We start from the raw sequence: 18,624 nt of genomic DNA on the forward strand, positions 1-18,624 counted from the left end.
TTCCCCAATTTCACCCTGAGCTTCCCTCTGCTCCAGGCCCTTATCTGTGAGGGCCGCTGGGGCTCTGCTCCTTTCCCAGTGCTTCAGAGGAGGAAAGTGGTACCTCCCCACCACACAGCCACCCAGGGAGGGTTCTTTTCTCATTAATTAGTTGTCACTAACCCGGTAACATTAAGAATATCCCAATTCCCATCTCCCTTTAAAAATAAAATAAATCCCAAGTTGTTTTGTTCATTACACCCAGCAAAACCACCAGCTTTTCCCATAGCATCCCAGTTTAGCACGGAGCAGGGTTCCCTTCCTTCCAGCCTCAACCAATCACAAAAACCACATTTCAAACGTGGTTTCTTGCTAGTTTTTCCTCCATTTACTTTTCCCCCATTTTTCTTTGCCAGCTCCCTTCTCCCGCTTCCCGCTGACCCTTTAGACCTAACAAACGCTGCCTTTGGGGGGAGCAAAAAGAAGAAAGAGCCCAGCGCAGCCCTTTGCGCCTGGCCCGGCATTCCAGCGCCGCGCTGCCGGCTCCACAAAGTCTGATTTAGGAGCACTGCTGGGAGCTATTAGTTTACGAAAGGCCCAGCACGCCCACCCAGGCTCAGGGGCGGCGAGAGGCTCCCCTTTCACCGCTGCCATGTGCCTCCCAGCCCGGCTGCAGCGCTCGGCAGGGCACGGAGCCAAGGCTGAGCCACGGCAGAGCCAGCCCGGCCGGCGGGTGGGAGCGCAGGGACAGGGCTGGACATCGGCCACAGCACACAGATTCATTCATGGGATGCTTATTGAGAGTCCAGCCTCCATCCAGGCTCTCCTTTTATCACAATACTGAGGTTGGAAGAGATCTCTAAGATCATCGAGTCCAACCTATGCCCTGTGTTGTGGTTTGAGACCGTGACACCCTAAGACCTCACTCATACCATAGCACTCAGTGCCATGTCCAGTCTTTGTTTAAACACATCCAGAGATGGTGATTCCACCACCTCCCTGGGAAGTTCATTCCAGTATTTATTATTCTTTCATTTTATTATTCTATTTTTTCTTTCCTAATATCCAACCTACACCTTCCCTGACATAGCTTGAGACCGTGTCCTCTTGTTCTGTCAGTGCTGCCCGGTGGAAGAGACCGACCCCACCTGGCTCCAAGCTCCCTTCAGGAAGGTGTAGAGAGCAACGAGGTCACCTCTGAGCCTCCTCCAGGCTAAGCAGCCCCAGTTCCTTCAAATGTTCCTCACAGGGCTTGTGTTCCCAGCCCCTCACCAGCCCTGTTGCCCTCAAGCACCTCAACATCCTTCCCAAACTGAGCGGCCAGGGCTGGACACAGCACTCAAGATGGGGTCTCACCAGTGCTGAGCACAGAGGTAGAATGACCCACCTGCTCCTGCTGGCCACACAAAATCAGAGCAGGGTAATGAGAAGGGGAATCAATCTTCAAAACCACCTGCCCCCATCCTTCCCTCCTTCTCAAGGGGGAAGCTTCTGAAAATACCATTCCTGTACCCTCCCACCACCAAAACCTGGCCATGCAAACCCAATCCAACAGGAGGGCAGGGATGTTGCTGCTCCTCCTCTCTCCAAATCCCAGACTGTTGTGGGCAGGGCAACATCTTGGCTTCTGGGAGATCACACTGTGCTGTCCCCACTCAGAAGTGCTGCCAATATTGTATGTGTTGTGTTAGAAAGTAATGCTGTATTAATTCAGTAGTGTGTTAAATATAGTTTTAGGTTATAACAAAATGTTAAAATAGAAACGATGCTATGTAGGATACTTTTTTTAAAGAAAGGACTCACAGTGAGATAGCAGCCACAGGACACCTGAACCTTTCAGAGAAAGAGAATTTATTGCCCCATTATCAGAAGAAATGAACTTCTTCCCACCTCAAAGGCGCTGTCAGGATTAGGAGGAAGAAGCTGACACTGACCAGAGAGAATCCTGTGTTTGAATGGAATTTATACATCATGTATGAAGTGTATGAATATGCAATAGGCTGTTGTTTTTAAGGGTTAATCCTTTGTTAATGTGGGTCCTTTTTCAGGCTCAGTGCTGCCCAGAAAAAGACACCCACACATCCATAACTCTTTGTCTCTATTGTCTGATATTGTCCTAATTCAAATAGCCCAAATTATTATTACTCTAATTGTATTACTATTTTTATAACCATTTTATTACTATCAAACTTTTAAAAATTTTAAAAACAAGTGATTGGTGCTTTTCACATTTTTGATTCCCTTCTCCACTCTTTGCTTCCACCATATCCAGGCTCCTCATCTGCCTCAGCAGCCCCAACAGCTGATCCTGAAAATCATCACTGTCATCCCAACCACAGGAATCTGCTGAGCAAGTTCAGCCACTGCCCAGGTGTGCGCTACCTGACCCTGTTACCCTCCCAGAATTAAAGCATGCATCAGCCTCCCAAAAATGTGAGCCATGGGGAATTTAATGGCTGGCCAGATTATTATCCCAAAATGCCTGGTGTGGATGTAAGACAGAGTTAACACCCCAAAACTGAAGATCAGCTCAGTGGTGGGAGAGGCAGTGAGAAAGGAAAGGGGAAAACAAGCAAATGAAGCATCATTTTGGAGTCATCAGGGTTTTGACATTCTCCAACTGGCTTCTATTAGCACTGCATCTGTTTGGGTGCCTGAAGGAGAAAAAAGAATCAAAGGCAAGACGCATTTCCAGAGGTACAGAGCAATCAGCAGGTTCTCTGCGCTCTGCAGCGTTTGGATGCAGCTCAAGGAGGACCAGGCACAGTGAACAAGGACCTGAAATTTTATTACCTTCCCCTCCTGCCGGAAGCAGAGCCTATTTGCAGATTTACAGCTCGTGTCAACAGGAAGTTCTTGTTTACAAGTTTCCTGGAAAAAAAGCCAGCATTCCTGTCCTCCACCACAGCCTGGTGGGAATGCTGCCTCGTGGGGGAGTGCTCAGATGGGTATGGGAGACAGGAATTGAGTTTTGGCCATGTAAAACATACAGACAAATAGATAAAGCAATGAAAAAAAGAAAAAAAATTGAAGACCAGAAGGAGAACAGTAATTCAGCAATTTGGTGGAAAATGCACAGCAAGACAGCACAGCCGTGTCTGGAAAAATACTTTTGTAGCATCTGGGATTCACACTTCAAAGAAGCAGAAGAATTTTAAGAGGATGAAAAGCTATATTCAGGCTAACATGCATTTTTCTCTTCTGGCCCAACTCTTCTGTCATTCCCATTACACTGTTCCTCCAGGAGTCACAGCCAAGCTCAGCTGGTCACACTGGGGTGGGCCCTCCTCTCCCAGTAAAGGCATTAATGGGAGCACAGTGTGCCTGGGGGTGCTGCTGGATCCACCAGGATCCATCCATCCCCAAGCTCAGCCCCAGATGGAGCTGAGGACATTGTTTATTGCCTTCACAAACTGAAGCCCTGGATATGAAACCTGGATTTAAAATCTTCCCCTTTCATATGGTTATTAAAAAAAAAAAAAACCAAAACAAAAAACCAAAACTGAAACCAAACAAAAAAAAAAAAACCCAATATTTGTTCCAAAATTACACAAAACAAGAGGACATGAGGACAGCCAAGGGTCAAGCAGTCAGAGCTCTACCAGGATGCCAAAGACCCAAATATTTATTTAGGCCACGCTGTACAGTTCAGCAAAGACAGCTATGGGGTGCTTAGGGTGGTATCTGATCTCCTGAGAGAGAACACATTGCTCCCAAGGAAGGTTTCTGTCTCGACAGATGGACATTTTCCAACAGAAGGATGATTCAATCACAGGATCCCTCTGACAGCACACAACAGGTACAGAAAACCAAGTCTCAAAAAGCCACACTCGGCTTCTCCCTAGAGAAAGGGCTGGAGAAAACCAAGCTGACAAAGCACTCAACCCACCCAGCCTTACCAACTTCCAGGATTTAACATGTAAAAGCTTGAAAGAACTGAGCTGAAGAGGAAAGTCAGAGCTGGTGCAGGCATCAGGTCCTTCCAACACCACCACACAAGTGTGCCCAGCACAGATTTAGGGTGACCCTTCTCACCCAGAGCTGCACATCTCCACTCATTCCCTGCTATTTGAGCTCCTTTCACACCAATCAGCAGCACTAAGAACAAAATTCCCAGGAGAATCAGAGAGATGGGGAGGAGAGTATCATGCAATGGTCCCAAAACTTATTTTTCCACCCTGAGTCCTTATCAGGAAACCATTAGTGAAGAGCTGCCTGCCCTGGATGCCAGCATTTCACATCCAGGCGCCACCAGCCCTGTGCAGGAGGATGGAAGCTCAAAGGGAAGATTTTGCAATAGGTTGAGAGGAACATTTGCATCAAAGCAGGCAGGTGTCCTCTACCCCACACCCTGGACAAGCTTGTTCAGACAACTTCAAGAGCCAGAAGAACATAAACACCTGTAGGGTGAAGTTAATTTCCATGCACAGAGAGGGAAAAACCAAGAAAATCATTACCTTCAATCCAAACCTCAGGTTTACTAAACTTGAAACTTCAAAAATCTTCATTTTCTACACCATGAGTTACATTAAAAAAAAAAAAAAACCTCAGGGAGAAGAATAAGAAAGAGATAACTTTAAGAAAACCAATAAAAACGTGGAGCAGGAGATAAAAAAGAGGGATTCATCTGCAAAGCTCCTCTAAAGTGGGGCTGAGGTTGATATCAGAGGCAGTTATTATTAGCATTCTGGGAAGAGCTAATTTGATTTGGCTGTGACTACTGGGGGGAGAAAAAAAACCCAAGAAAACTAAAGCAGCTCAAGCACATTTATTTCCTCTTCATTTGATTAATGCTACCCAGGGCTGTGGCCGAGGTGAGGCTGAGTTTATTGCCCTGAGCCTGCTCTGCCCAGGTGAGGCAGCCCCTCCCAGGGCTGCTCTGAACTTCTCCCAGCTGTGTTTTCCCCACCTGCGGCTGCAGATGGAGCAGCTGCAGCTGAAGGCAAACACCTGGTGAGCCACAGCCCTGCCCTGCTTGCAGGGGGGGATCACAGTTACAGCAGCTCCTGCCTTTTTTAAGGCCTTATCAGGGCTTTAAGTGCTGTGTTTGTGGTTAATAATCTGCTCCCTGTAAGAGCAGGGAATCTGAAAAGCTCAGCTGGGCAGCTTTGCACTGACCAGCCACCAAAAACCTCCTGAAGATGTGGAAAGGAGGGATAAATCCAGCACAGCTCCTACTCAGAATACACCACCACTGACTGCACCTCACACAGCAGCTCTGGGCTGCACCAACCCACCCCCAGGAGCTGCAGGTGTGCCCAGGTCCCTGAGGGGCTCCAGGCTGGCAGGAGGCTCCCCTGGGACAAAGGAAAACTCTTGTCCTGTTCACTGCTGATCTCTGACTGCTGAATATTGGAAATTCACTTCTCTAGAAAAATATTTGACAAATTCTCATCCTGTAGGGAATGTCATGATGAGCAGAGCAAGAGAAGTACCAGGACTGGTTTTAAGGGATTTTTACAGCAGTCACATCAAGTAACACCCCTCTTCAAGGCAATTCTGCACGCTGAGCAGGCTTTTAGTCCAGCAGTTCATTCTTCTTGGAGACTCCTTACAACTAAGCAGCAGTGTCATACAACTACCTGGTTAGCAGTGCTGCTTCAGCATTTCTTTGCACCATTTTTCTCCAAGTTCTTGCTCAGTGATGGCAATATTAATAATATTTATATTAAGACCATAAATATTAATAATATTTATATTAGTAATATTTATATTAAGAATATAAGGGTATATAAGACTACAAACTGGAGAGGCAGACAGTGCATTTAAAAAAAAACCCAAACCCACTTCCCAACAAGATCCAGACATTTATGGTCACCAAAGAACCAGCAAAAGAAAAAACAAACAAAACTGTTTGTTACCTAGCAGTAATTTTCAAGTGATCTGAGCTGAATTCAGTATTGTAGTCACACAGGAAAAAAAAAAATCCATGAGAAATGCTCAAGGCAGGGGTTTGGAACAGGATGATCCTTAAGGCCTCTTCCAACCCAACCATTCTGGGAGTCTATGTAATAAAATGTTGGGGGAAAGGGAGATAATTTAAGGGTTAAATTAAATCTTGCAAGGCCAAAGTGACAGGAATCAGTTCCAGAAACCTACAGGATTTTAAAAACCTGATACAACTTTAACTTGTATCGACTGTAGAAGATCCTTGTGCAAATTAAAAGGTTCCCCTGCCTGTTTGTTTGGGCATATGGAAAAGCTGCAAATTCGTTCCCTGAGGTTTGCACTGAGGAGGCTGCTAAATGCCAGGAGGAGTCTCAGGACTGGGATATTTGGATGCTAAGGAGTGCTGGAGGTGCAGCATTCTCCCACATGTTCAGGAGTCAAGTCAAATCAAGCCAACATTTGTAAAAGCCCCTCCTGGGCCCTGTTTCCAAACACCTGCATCCCTGGGCCCCCCTGCTCTCCTGTTCCTCAGTGCATCTCACTATGAAAATGCAGAGTGCCTGCCTTCCTCACCCATGCAGAACAGCTAATCCCAGCAGGATAATCCTGCTTTAATGAGAAAACTATAGGACCTTTGATAAAGCATATAAATCTTATAAAAGCCCTACTACAACATTCCTCAGTCTCTGGGACTGGATGACCGACCTCCGAAATGAATTTTGCATGTGGCTGTCTCAAAGCTGCGCAAGGTAACACGTGGCAGGGGGAGCAAACTGCTCCCTCTTGCTTGCAAAGACACCATAAAATCTGTAACAGTGCTGCAGGCAAATTCCCCATGCCTCTGGACATGTGTGCCACTCCAACAAAACAGCTCATCCTTGCCTGCCACAGCAGCCAGAGGACACTGGCATCTCCCTCTCCTTCTCTGCAGCTCACAGCACACTTCCCACATGGAATGGCCATGATATCACTGACCTGCCCCAAGTCAGGGGCTCCAAAGGTCCAGTAATTCCCTACAGCCCAACAAAGAGCTGGGAGATGGCAGGAACTGTGTCATGGGCTGCAGAGCAGCTGCTGAGCTCCAAGATAAACCTCAGAGCCTCTGCCAAACTGGGAATCTGTGTCAGGTTTTGTATGACACCAAAAAAAAAAAAAAAGATTTGAGAACAATTCCTCATTACAACTTAGGTGTAGAAATGCACAGACACTTTTTTCTGACCTCACAAGACCTTGCTCCAGCTCCTGAGAAGAGCCCAATGAATTGACATTTCAACACTTTCTTTTCCCCTCAAGTACAAACACACAAGTGCTGAGAAAAAGCAGTGATGCTCTGACCTGACACGACCAGTCGTGCTGAGGGATAATTCCTGTGCTGTATCAGTGACTGGAATTACCAGGGCTTTGCCAACAATTTAATGAGATGGAAACTCGTGCTCCCACTGCCAGAATTTGTTTGTCAGGCCATAAACTATTTAGATGCCCTGAATATTTTGCTCCTGTGTTATAAAACAGGTGTGAAGAGGTGCATCTCCATCCACGGAGCTGCTGCTTGGAGCAGCAGGGCCTTTTGGACAGATCTAAATTCCTGGGTGTGCTGCATGTGCTCAGGGAGAGCTGTTCCACCTGAAGCTGGACCAGCTCTGAGTGGTGCTGCCAGGTTCTCCAGAGCTTCCTGGGCCACCTCAGACCACCAGGAGCAGCAGCAGGACAGTAAAAATGTAGTGGAAACTGAGGCAATCCTTACACATGCACAAGGGAAGAAGCTTGGTTGGCACAGAATCTCCCTATCTTGTTTGGTACCTGTGAGACTGAAGGCAAGAATTCCTGCACAGATCACATCCTGATCTTTGGTGCTCTGCTGTCCTTGTGCCACCAGGAAAGTCCTCAGCACTGATGGAGGATCAAGATGTGGTAAACAATGTTCAGGAGTAGTGACTGAGCCTTCAAGTGTTTTTTTCTGAGCATATTTTACCATAAAAACATAACAAATTAAATTCCATTAGTTTTATCTCAAACTCAGCTTTTTTAATTAGAGGTACAGGGCTCGAGGGAAACTGCTGTAATTATTAAATGGGAAATAAAATCTGATGAACACAGTAACTGCAGTGATTGAAAACTTAAATAAAACTGGTAGAGGACTAATCAAGAAATATCTAAAAATCACCTGCTCAACAGTTCATGTGCTCGAATAGTTATTTACCTATTCACATGCACAAAGAGGCTTTATTCTCCCTCTTGCTAAAATCAATGCCACACAGGAAAAAAAAAGACAAATATTCAAATATTCAAGATGAAAACAGAGAAGCACCTGGGAATGTTTTTGGAGTACTGCAGTGGAGTACTCAGAAGATTCCATCAAATTAACTTCTGGGTGCTCAGCATGCCTAGATAAAGAGGGAAAACCAAGCTTTCATGGAAAAAAAATCATCCCCTGGGGAGATAAAAGGACACCACCAGTGTATTGTGGAATGTGGAAACTCAGGTGGGCCAAGGGCAGTGATGTGAAGTCAGGTGTTCTGCAGCAGAGGGGTGAATAAAGGCCAGTAAATGGATGCAGGTGATCCACTCACAGTTCCAGTCGCTGACAGGGGAGCCACAAGAACAAGGCACTGGCACTCCACAGGGCAGGAGCTGTGGCACACAGGCAGTGCCTCTCTGCAGAACATTCCTGAGGACACACACACTTCCCCAGCACCATCAAGTACAGCGTGTCCCGTTACTCACCACGGAAGGTGATCCATCAGCATCTGTAGTGTGAACAGGGAGGCAAACAGCAGAAGGAAAGCAAAGTGCTAGAAAGAATTCCTGGCTAGAATTTGCTGCTTTAAATCTTCCCATGAACGCGGGCTGCGAGCTGCAGAACGCCACACTCGCACCGGGAAAGCAAAATGGGTACAAGGCTCCCATCCAAGTCGGGTTTAATGGCAGAGAAGATAGATCTGCTCTTTGAGAAAAATCCCAATTGTTGATTTCTATTTTGTCTGGCGGTGCAGTACAGTATTCCTCCTTCCTTCCTGCCAAAAGTGGTGGAAGTACGATGTGCTTTAAAGTAATTACAGCAGCTCAGCCCAGAAGTGGCTGCATTTCAAACGAGGCAGGAGATGCACAAGTGGGGAGTGGCTGCTCCCAGCTGAATGCTGAACCTGCCTTCAGACCTGGGCATGAAAAGGTTCTCTCCAAAACAAACCACACCACATTTGCTTCTGATACCTGCCCAATTTGTCCCCTTCTGGTCTGCCTTATCCTGCTGCACCTCCGTGGGTGGCTGGAAAACCCATGGCAGCATGGCTCCATGTGGCACCTGTGGGCAGGACATGCCTTCCTACAGGGACTCAGCTAGATCCAAATTTTTTTGAACTAATATCTCCTTGACTCCTCAGCAGAACTTGCAAACATTTGGCTGTGCCAACCCTGCACCCCTCTCAACGCTGCAGTATTGGAAGTGTGCAGTATTTTCATTATTGGCAGAACAGCCATAATTATCCAAATAAAACTATTACTATACTGGGCCTTTGATCATAAATAGAACTTAATGGATTTTATTACATCCCAGGAAGCAAGAGCTACAGAAAGAAAAGTATTGCTAAATGCGCTTTGCTACTACCTATCAATTTCTCCTAAACACTGAACAATTAAGAAATACCCAAAGAAACACACTGCTCCTACTGCATAACCATTGCAAGTTCCCCTCTGAGCTCTTCCCCTTTAGCCAGCTCGCAGGGGACGTTTCAGCAGCTGAAAATTAAAGGGTCACAATATTGAGCCTTCAGGTATCAAGTTCACAATGGAAATAGCAGCTGACACAGAAAGGGCTCTGCTGAGCACGGCGGTGATAATTCTGTTGCCTCGGAGCTGGAAGCAGCTCACTTACACAAAGTTTGTTATTTAACTCAGCGAGGAACGAAATAAAATGCCACAGCCATGGATTTATTCCTTACACAGCCTCTTTCAAATCATACTCCACACTGCTAGCAGTGAGTCTTTAACTGTGGCTGCTGTATCCTCTCAAATCCAAACAATTCCCTGTCAAGTGCTGGGGAAGGCAGTGACGGCCTCAGCAAGGGCTGCTTGTCCTGCAAACTCTCCTGCTGGAGCCCATCTTCCAGAAAACTTCACAGGAGCCAAACACCACTAGATGCCATGGGTCTGTGAGCAAGTGACAACAAATCCAGCCACCATGGAGAAGGGCAGGAACAAGGAGGACGTCAGTGGGGCAGCCAGACATGCCAGCTTCCCACTTGCCCTGCTGACACAAAGCAGGAAAAGCCATCCTGCCACCCCCGGGGACTCCCCACCTGGCCCCACTCCGCGGTGACAGCCCAGGCCTGCTGCTATCTCCCAAACAGATGCATTTATTCTCCTGAGAGCCTCCCACGTCTTATCTAGCTGGCAGTTTCTGAACGTCGAGCGCCAAGTCCGGCTAAAACCACTTTAAGCTCTTTTAGGCAACAATTCCTGAAAGCGTTTTGGCAGGGGAGCGAGGGAGGCGGGGTCCCCCTGCGCTGTCCTGCCGGGATGGGCACGGAAAGCAACCCCTGCACCCCACTCTGGAGATGCTGTAAACAGGACCTGGCACAGGAATGGATGTATAGTTTACAGAGATGCCTTGCTTCGAGCAAATTTGCCTCTCAACACATGGCCAAACTCTCACGCAATAAATTAACTATTTGGCAGCCACCGAACCAGCGCTGGAGCCAAACCAATTAGGGTTTAATGTGATCCCAATTTCCTATTTCTGAGACGGGGGTCGGGGAGGCGGGGGAAGAAGGGGGAAGAGGAGGGAGGGAGAGCAAAGTAAATCCCCTCCTGGTTTATAAATCCTTGCCAATCATCTCAGATAAACCTGTCACCCACAGCTCTAAATCTGTATTTGCACTTGCGTGCTCCGAGGGACGCGGTGGGAAAAGGCGCGTCGGACGCAGCCAGCCTGACTCCCGACATGTGTTTTCCATACTTGGGAAATTCAATCATTTAAAAAATATTTACCAAGCTTTGTCTTTAATTAGAAAAACATGACGACGGATAAGGCGAGTTATTGTTTCTAAGCTAGAAATGTCAGAGATCCTCATGATGTCAGAGGATAAACCCCATCAGCGACCCGCCGAGCCGCTGCCAGGGCTGCAAATGTTTCGAGGGATTTTTTTCATCTCCCCTCAAAGTTCAGCCCTTTCCAGTCACAATTCATCGGTGGCTTTTTGGCCCCCAACAAAGCTAATCCTGAAGGAGGAGGAGGAGGAGGAGATGGAGGGAAGGCTCCTGCAGCAGATCTGCCAGACGGGTGTTTTCATGCAAACGAGCTCGCACAAATGGGGGAGGAACAGAGGAACATTTGACTTCTTTGTGTTTTAACATCCTGGCTCTGCTACCTCCCCTGCACAACTACCTGCCCTCAACTAAGATAAGCAAATTAATCTCATCTGCACCTGGAAATGCCGCAGGCTGAGCTGTCCCCATACTCTGAAAACGTGTTAAATTAACTTTCTGCTTAGCCAAGACCCAGGGAAGTGCTTGCTCTCGGGAATACAGCCACAAAATTCTGCAGGCCACAATACCCACCGAAGAAAAGGAAGCTCCAAGCAGAGAAGCAGGAGCTCTGCCTGCCCAGGAGCATGTGTGACCCTACAGCTGTACCCCACACTGCAGCCCCTGCTCCACCTCTGCGTGATCCAACACCTGCAGCCAGATCCGGAGAGGCTCCGCGTGCACAGCTTTAAAGCAGAAAGCAAATATTTGGTTTTTACCAACAAACAAAAGATAGCCGGGATGCAGTGAGCTGTCAGGCCCGTTTGTGTGCTCACCACTGCTGTTAAGGCGACTGAAGAGTCTCTGCTGACCAGGTGGGGGGCAGGAAGGGTCCCTGGACTGGCTCCTCAGCGCTGCCAGCCTGCTGTGTGCCACCAGTGCCAGCAACTCGACCCAGCCACCCCTCCCAGCCCACTCCCACACACCCCAAACACATACAGCCTCCCTGTTTTATATCTCCTTTAGGGCTTTATCCCTCTTTTCCTCCTCCTCCTGCTGCCTCCTGGCAGAAAAGGCGGGCTCAGGCACACACAAAGGCCAGGTGGGAGCGTGTCAGGTGACAGATTTGGAGAAACTTCCTGCTGCAGCAACCAGGTGCACTGCTAGGGAGGGAAAGCCAACTCCCAAGAGATCGTGAGGATTAAAAAGTACAGATAAGCAGGGAGAAGCTGGTCTTGATGCAAACAAACTGGTGTGTCTATCCAGTCCAATCTTACAGCAATAAGTCTGCAAGCATTCATGAAGTATTTGTCTGATTGTTTTATATCCACAGGCAAAAAAAGGCTAACCCTGCATTTTCCTGCAATGAGAGAATTCTGTAATATTTTTCAAATATTTTTAGCAAGCTTTGAAGTGTCACCTATGGCCCCAAAGCCAAGCCAAGAGCATGCCATGGATCTTGTGAAAACACCCTTGCAACCCAAGGCTGAGGGCTACGAGCAATGACAACCTTAAATACCAACATAAATCTACACTGGAGAAAATCCCTGCCTGAACAGTCTGATCCTTTAAATTATCCCAAGTGTGCCAAGCATGTCATTGAGGAAAATGTGCAGAATTTGACCTCGAAGTCTGAGTGCCAGAAAAGTTGCTACCTGTAGAAGTTAGTACTGCTCTGTCATGAAATGGAGTAAAGGACATTTTAATTGACTCCCAAAGTCAGGGTTGATTAACCTGGAGTGCACAAATAGAGCCAAAATGATGTCCAGGATACATCTGTAGCTGAATCAAACAAGGGTGTGCACACACTCAGGATGTGGCACAAAGAGATGGGAAGGTGACAGTGACACAGCAGAAGTTTTAAGCCCCAGACACTGGCTGGACAAATGCCCTCAGCAAGGTGGTTTTCTGGAAGAGCTCCAGGTAAATCGACAGCCTGGGTGGAAGCATTTCCCCTGGGACTTTTTACATCAGACAGGGAGAGGTGGATTCACTTCTCACCTTTTGAGTCTTACAGCAACCTCCTCCTCCTGAAGGGGAAGAGTTCACCTCTGATTGTTGCCAGCAAGAGGGAAACCTGAGCAGTTCCCCCTTCTCCAGTGGCTCATGGCAGCCTCTCGAGGTGCCTGTGACTCCTTGGCAGCTCAGGATGATGGAAAGCACTCTGCTCACTATTCCACTCCAGTCCTGCTTCCAACAGAGTCAACTCCATAAGCCCTTCCCCAAGCACAAACTCTTTTCAATCTTCAGAGCACCAGCAAAGCAAAAAACTCTTTTTCTTTTCTGACTGCTTTAAAACTTCAATTTATTTAATTCTCCTGAACACTGGCACAAAGGAAGAGGAACACCTAAAGCTTTTCATTTTACAGCATATGAAAATCAAGACTAAGTCCCTGAATGATGCATTTCAATTTCTGGCCATTGGAAATATCCATGTAAGAAGAGCATATTCATGAGAGCCAGCATGTGCCTTAAATGAACAGGGAACATCCCAAAGTTTCAAAGCAGTCCCACATTTCTTGTTTCCTTCCCCATTGTTAGTTTCACACTGAGCACTGATCCATTTCTCTGTTACACACCCAAAAGAAATCAAGCAACCTCCTGACATTGCCAGGATCTGTAAAAATCAGAAATCATTGGGCTATGCAGATGATTAATTTAGAAAAATTACGAGTCTACAGCTGATTATTCACTTTTTTGATAAATCCCAACAGTGTTCTTGGGCTGACACTGGGCCCAAGAATTGAGTGATGTATTGTACAAGTGTTTACACTGTTCAATAGCTGGCACTAACAGGGCATCCTCACCTGATCTATCCACAAAGGTCCTGATAAGCACACAGATATGTGCTGAAGTTATCTTTATAATGCAGCTGCAGGGCTCACCAGGCTCATCCTTAGTATTCTCCAATGGATGCTGGGCACAAACACATTAAACCGAGTAAAAAACTTCAGCTCCCATGGAGTCACTCCAAGCATTCCAGGTGCCCTCACCCTCTCCTGCCATGGGCCTTGCTGTCCCTGCTGCCATTGGGTCAGTGATTGTTTGCTCAGTGCTGTCAGCAGGACCCAGATGAAAAGCTCTAATCACAGAATAATAGACTGGTTTGGGCTGCAAAGAACCTGAAAGATCACTTTGTTCCACACCCTGCCATGGGCAGAGACTGCTTCCACTATCCCAGGTTGCTCCCAGCCCTGCCCAGCCTGGCCTTGGGCACTGCCAGGGATCCAGGGGCAGCCACAGCTGCTCTGGGCACCCTGTGCCAGGGCCTGCCCACCCTCACAAGAAGGAATTTCTTCCTAATTTCAAACATGCTTTAATATTGCAAAACTCAACAGGCACATACACATGTATACATTCCTGCCAGGACCCAATAAAATATTCAAACAACTCGTCCCATGTTGCAGAAAGTGTCCCAGCTGAGAGGAACCCTTTCATGTACCCACCCTGAAGCTATGATGGAGGCACAAGATCACTGTCTCCCTTAGCTTCAAGTATTCTCAGCAGGATTTCAAAGGTCTGACTGTCCTCCCTGTGCTCAGTCTGAGGGAAGCAGGGGGGGAATGTGACCAGTCCCTGCACACACCACGAGCACACACACTGGGTGGGATTTGTTTCGTCCAGCTCCTCACTGCCAAAGCCTCAGCCAGGCTCTCCTGCACTCCCCTTGCAGTCAATGAAAAAGCCCAGGCACCTCCAGTGAGGAATTTGTCTCATTCAGAGAGAGGTGTCCAAGACTGGAGAGATGAATCACCCTCAGCAGCGCCTGTTGTGACTGACTTCAAAGGGAGCTTGGGGAAAGGAGACTGGGCACAGACTGTGGCCAGCAGGGTTAAAGCACACGATCTCAGCCGAGCTCCTTCTGTGGGGCCTTTTCTTCAGAGCTGACAAGATGAAGGTCAGCAGCCAGGTGCCTGGGCTCTCCAAAGCCACGTGGACGTGGACACGGCTCTGCCACCACGGTGCTCTCCAGGCACCTGGGACACGGCCGACTGAACCCCGCACGCCTCCACAGACTCACATTTCCCACTGCCTCAAGGGTAACCCCATCATCTCCTCACCTTCTGCCCTAAGCAGCACCATAAAGTACAAAACCAACTTCTGTCACTTGGCAATTCCTTCTCCATATCGGGAATGCAGCTTTCAGAGTGGTTTCCACATTAGCATCAGCCTCTATCTTTACACTGCTTCCCTATGAGCAATCACACTTCATTTGAAGATTCCTGAATTTCCTGAGCTTTGGGATGTGCTTTTTAACTGCTTTTCTCCCTTTCTTGAGCAATGCCTTAGCCACAGAGTCACCTTGGGCCGTGATCCAGCCCATGTGTGATGGCCATTGCACATACAGACATCCCGGCTCCATCGGCACCTCGCTCCCCATCCAGCACGGCTCAATTTCCATCCCAATCGCGGACAAACCAGCACAGGCCACAAAAACTCTCAGGAAGCTGAAACACCGTGAGAGGCACCACGTGCTCTCCTGCCAACCTCAAAGCTTTCAGAGGGCACAACACTTCTGGCAACAAACGCGGGATTTTGGTGAAATTAACGCAAAAGGAGCAGAAGATACCCACCCTGCCAGCTGCACAGAGCTGCGAGCAGGATTTACGTGCACAGAGCTCGCACACGCGGGTGCCAGGTCGCTGTGTGCCCGCAGTTTGTAGCAGGGCAAACACTCGTGCCCAGTTCTCCCGTGGGTATTTTACCGTGGGTGTTTTCAAAAGTGTCCCAGACCCCTCACGGAGGTGTTCCGGTGCTGGGCAGGCAATGCGGGCAGTGCCAGGAGGGTGCAAAGCAAAGCCCGCTTTGGCTGCAGCACCGCGGTCGGGCACTGCCGGCCCCAGCCCTGCCGAGGGGCTGCACCCCTTGTTCCGGAACCCCTCCTGGCTGGAAATCCCGCACAAACTCGGGCACTGCCGGGCTGGGCTTGCGGCTGGGGGTCCCCAGGCCCACACTGCGGGGCAGTGAACCCGCACGCTGAGAAACACGCATTAATCAGAGGTGCAATTATTGACTATGATACAAAGCGCGGTCCCCTTCCCCCGGCCCGCTCCGGGGGCTCAGCCCGCTCCCCCCAGCCCGGCCCGGCGCTGCCCCCCGCCCGTGCCCCGCTCCCGGCTCTTACACTGGCAGCTTCCCGGGATCCCCACCATGGCCCGGATCCTCGGCGCCTCCTGCCCGGCCCGGCCCGGCCCTCGCCGTGACGAGAGCGGGGGCGCGGCTTCCCCCGGCCCGCCCCGAGCCGGGCAGGAGGGGCCGGGCGGAGGGCAGGGGGCTGCGAGGAGGGCAGGAGGGGCCGAGGGAGGGCAGGGGGCTGCGAGGAGGGCAGGAGGGGCTCCGGGGAGGGCAGGGGGCTCAGAGCGGAGGGCAGGAGGCTCTGAGAAGGGTAGGAGGCTCCGAGGAGGGCAGGGGGCTTTGAGTAGGGCAGGAGGGGCTCCGAGGACGGCAGGGGGCTCTGCGGGGATTTGGGGTGCGATACAGTCGGGTTCTGGGGTGTAACCTTCACAGAGCCGTCCTCTGGCTCCTCTCAAAGTGTAACAATACCTGTACATAACCCCGAAGGTGTTGCAATTCCTGTACACATCCCCAAAGGTGCTACAGTACCTGTACACCCCCAAAAGATGTTAAAATTCCTCTATACAGGTCCCCAAAGATGCTACAATACCTGTAAAACCCCAAAAGATGCTAAAAGACCTTTACGTGCATCTCCAAAGCTGTTAGAATATCTGCATGTCCCCAAAAGATGTTACAATTCCTCTACACACATCCCCAAAGGTGCTACAGTACCTGTACGCCCCAAAAGCTGTTAAAATTCCTGTACACACAAACCCAAAGGTACTAAAATCCCTGTATATCCCCAAAAGATGTTAAAATGCCTGTACACACATTCCCAAAGGTGCTACAATATCTGTAAACCCTCAAAAGATGTTAAAAGACCTTTACACACATCCCCAAAGTTGTTACAATACCTGTACACCCCCAAAAGGTGTTAAAATACCTGCACACAACCCCCAAAGGTGCTATAATACCTGTACACCCCCAAAAGGTGTAACAATTCCTGTACACACATCCCCAAAGGTGCTACAGTATCTGTATGCACCCAAAAGATGTTAAAATTCCTCTATACACGTCCCCATAGGAGCTATAATACCTGTACAGCCTCAAAAGATGTTAAAATACCTGCACACATAACCCTGAAGTTGCTAAAATCCCTGTACACCACCAAAGGATGCTAAAATACCTGCACACAACCCCCAAAGATTTTACAATACCTGAGGACAGACAGGTTTGTCCCCAGCCCAGCCTCTCAGGTGTGTTGTAGCCTGACAGCCCTGGCCAGGTAATAATTGGTATTGACTCCATGATTGCAGAAGGCTGATCAATCAATAATTTATTATACTATATGTATTGAGAAACCCATTGCCTTACAGACAGTGCAGTACAGTTTTGACCTAATTGGTCCTTGAAATCCAAACACCATCACCAGTGGCTAATTAAGAAATCACCCTTTGGTAAACAAATCCCCATAACACATTCTACATGTTCACAACACCAGGTGCAGCAAATGGAGATAAGAATTGTTTCTCATTCTTTTCTCTGATCTTCTCACACCTTCCCCAGGACAGTGCCTGGGAAAGTTGTGTGCCTGTGGCTCTCTGTGCAAGAGCAGCTGCCACAAGGTGCTGTTACCAAAGGGGTTTTGCTCCCTCCTGGCACTTCCCATATTCCAAACCCAGCTCTAAACCACACCCACAGTGTGTCCCAGGGAGCTGTGCTGAAGTCAGACATCCTTGGCAAAGGTGAGATGTGTTTCCATCCTACAAACCAAGGCTTTCACTACAGGGATAACTCAAAACCTGGAAATGCCAGAGTTTGGGATCACGAGAGTTTCACTATTCAGACTCCTATTAAGGGTTTGTCAAGGCTGCAGCCTCATAAAATCATGGAATGTCCTGAGCTGGGAGGGACCCCCAGGATCAGCCATGGCAGCCCCAGCCCTGCAGAGACACCCCAACAGCCCCACCCTGGGCACCCCTGGCAGCTCCTGCAGCTCTGGCAGCCTCAGTGCCCATTCCCTGGGGAGCCTGGGCAGTGCCAGCACCCAATCAGCATCTAAAAAGAAAGAGATTTGCCATTTTAGGTGTTCTCTGGGAAGCTGAAAATATGCCAGCTAGGTCAGGAATGCCCCAAAAGACTTGGGAGTAGCTGTAGGAGGAAAATATGCGCCTGCAAAATGGTTATAGCTGAGGTTTCCCTTCCCAGCAATAATATATGTATGTGGTCCTGGAAGCAGGGCCAGGACCCAGTTTCCTTTAAGGCTCTTTTTATCATCTAGAAACCCAGTGCTAGACAGATTTTCAGAATATCTGAAATGCAACAGAACAGTTATCTCTGACTACTGCCACAGACAATCTACTTGGAATTTGACATCCGTTCCCCCTTCAACTTTCAAATGTCCCTAATACAATTCCTTTCTCCATTTTCCAAATGGCCTTGAAGGCTGTTATGCCTAGGGAGATATCCTTACCAGTTACCAAGTCTTACTGGTACCAGTGTACTATGGATGCCCAGCTTCAGCCTAGGAAGAGCTCACTCCAGTGAAAGTGAGCTCTTGGGATGTGGCAGGAGATCCAGCCTGGCTGCCCTGGGGCACTGTCCATGCCCTCAAGTCACTGCCTGTATAACCAAGGCGTTGAGATCTGTGAGCTCTCCTCGGGGACTGTCGGAGCATCAGGGGGTGGGATGGTCGGGACAGACGGACACAAGAGATCTCTGCAGCCAGGGCTGGAACTT

At 48.7% G+C, this 18,624-nt stretch overlaps 1 protein-coding gene across 4 annotated transcripts in view; it reads right to left on the minus strand.

Annotated features, from left to right (window-relative positions):
- CBFA2T2 (CBFA2/RUNX1 partner transcriptional co-repressor 2) overlaps window positions 1–16,069 on the minus strand; it is a 62,392-nt gene extending 46,323 nt beyond the window's left edge. For all 4 annotated transcript variants that reach the window (XM_074553373.1, XM_074553371.1, XM_074553372.1 and 1 more), the window contains exon 1: window positions 15,956–16,069. In XM_074553373.1, the coding sequence (XP_074409474.1) occupies window positions 15,956–15,983 (28 nt within the window). In that variant the 5' untranslated portion in view covers window positions 15,984–16,069. The remainder of the gene's footprint in view (window positions 1–15,955) is intronic.
- Between the last annotated feature and the right edge of the window lie 2,555 nt (window positions 16,070–18,624).

This window comes from Zonotrichia albicollis, chromosome 17 (assembly GCF_047830755.1).
Source record: "Zonotrichia albicollis isolate bZonAlb1 chromosome 17, bZonAlb1.hap1, whole genome shotgun sequence".
Lineage (NCBI taxonomy): Eukaryota > Metazoa > Chordata > Aves > Passeriformes > Passerellidae > Zonotrichia > Zonotrichia albicollis.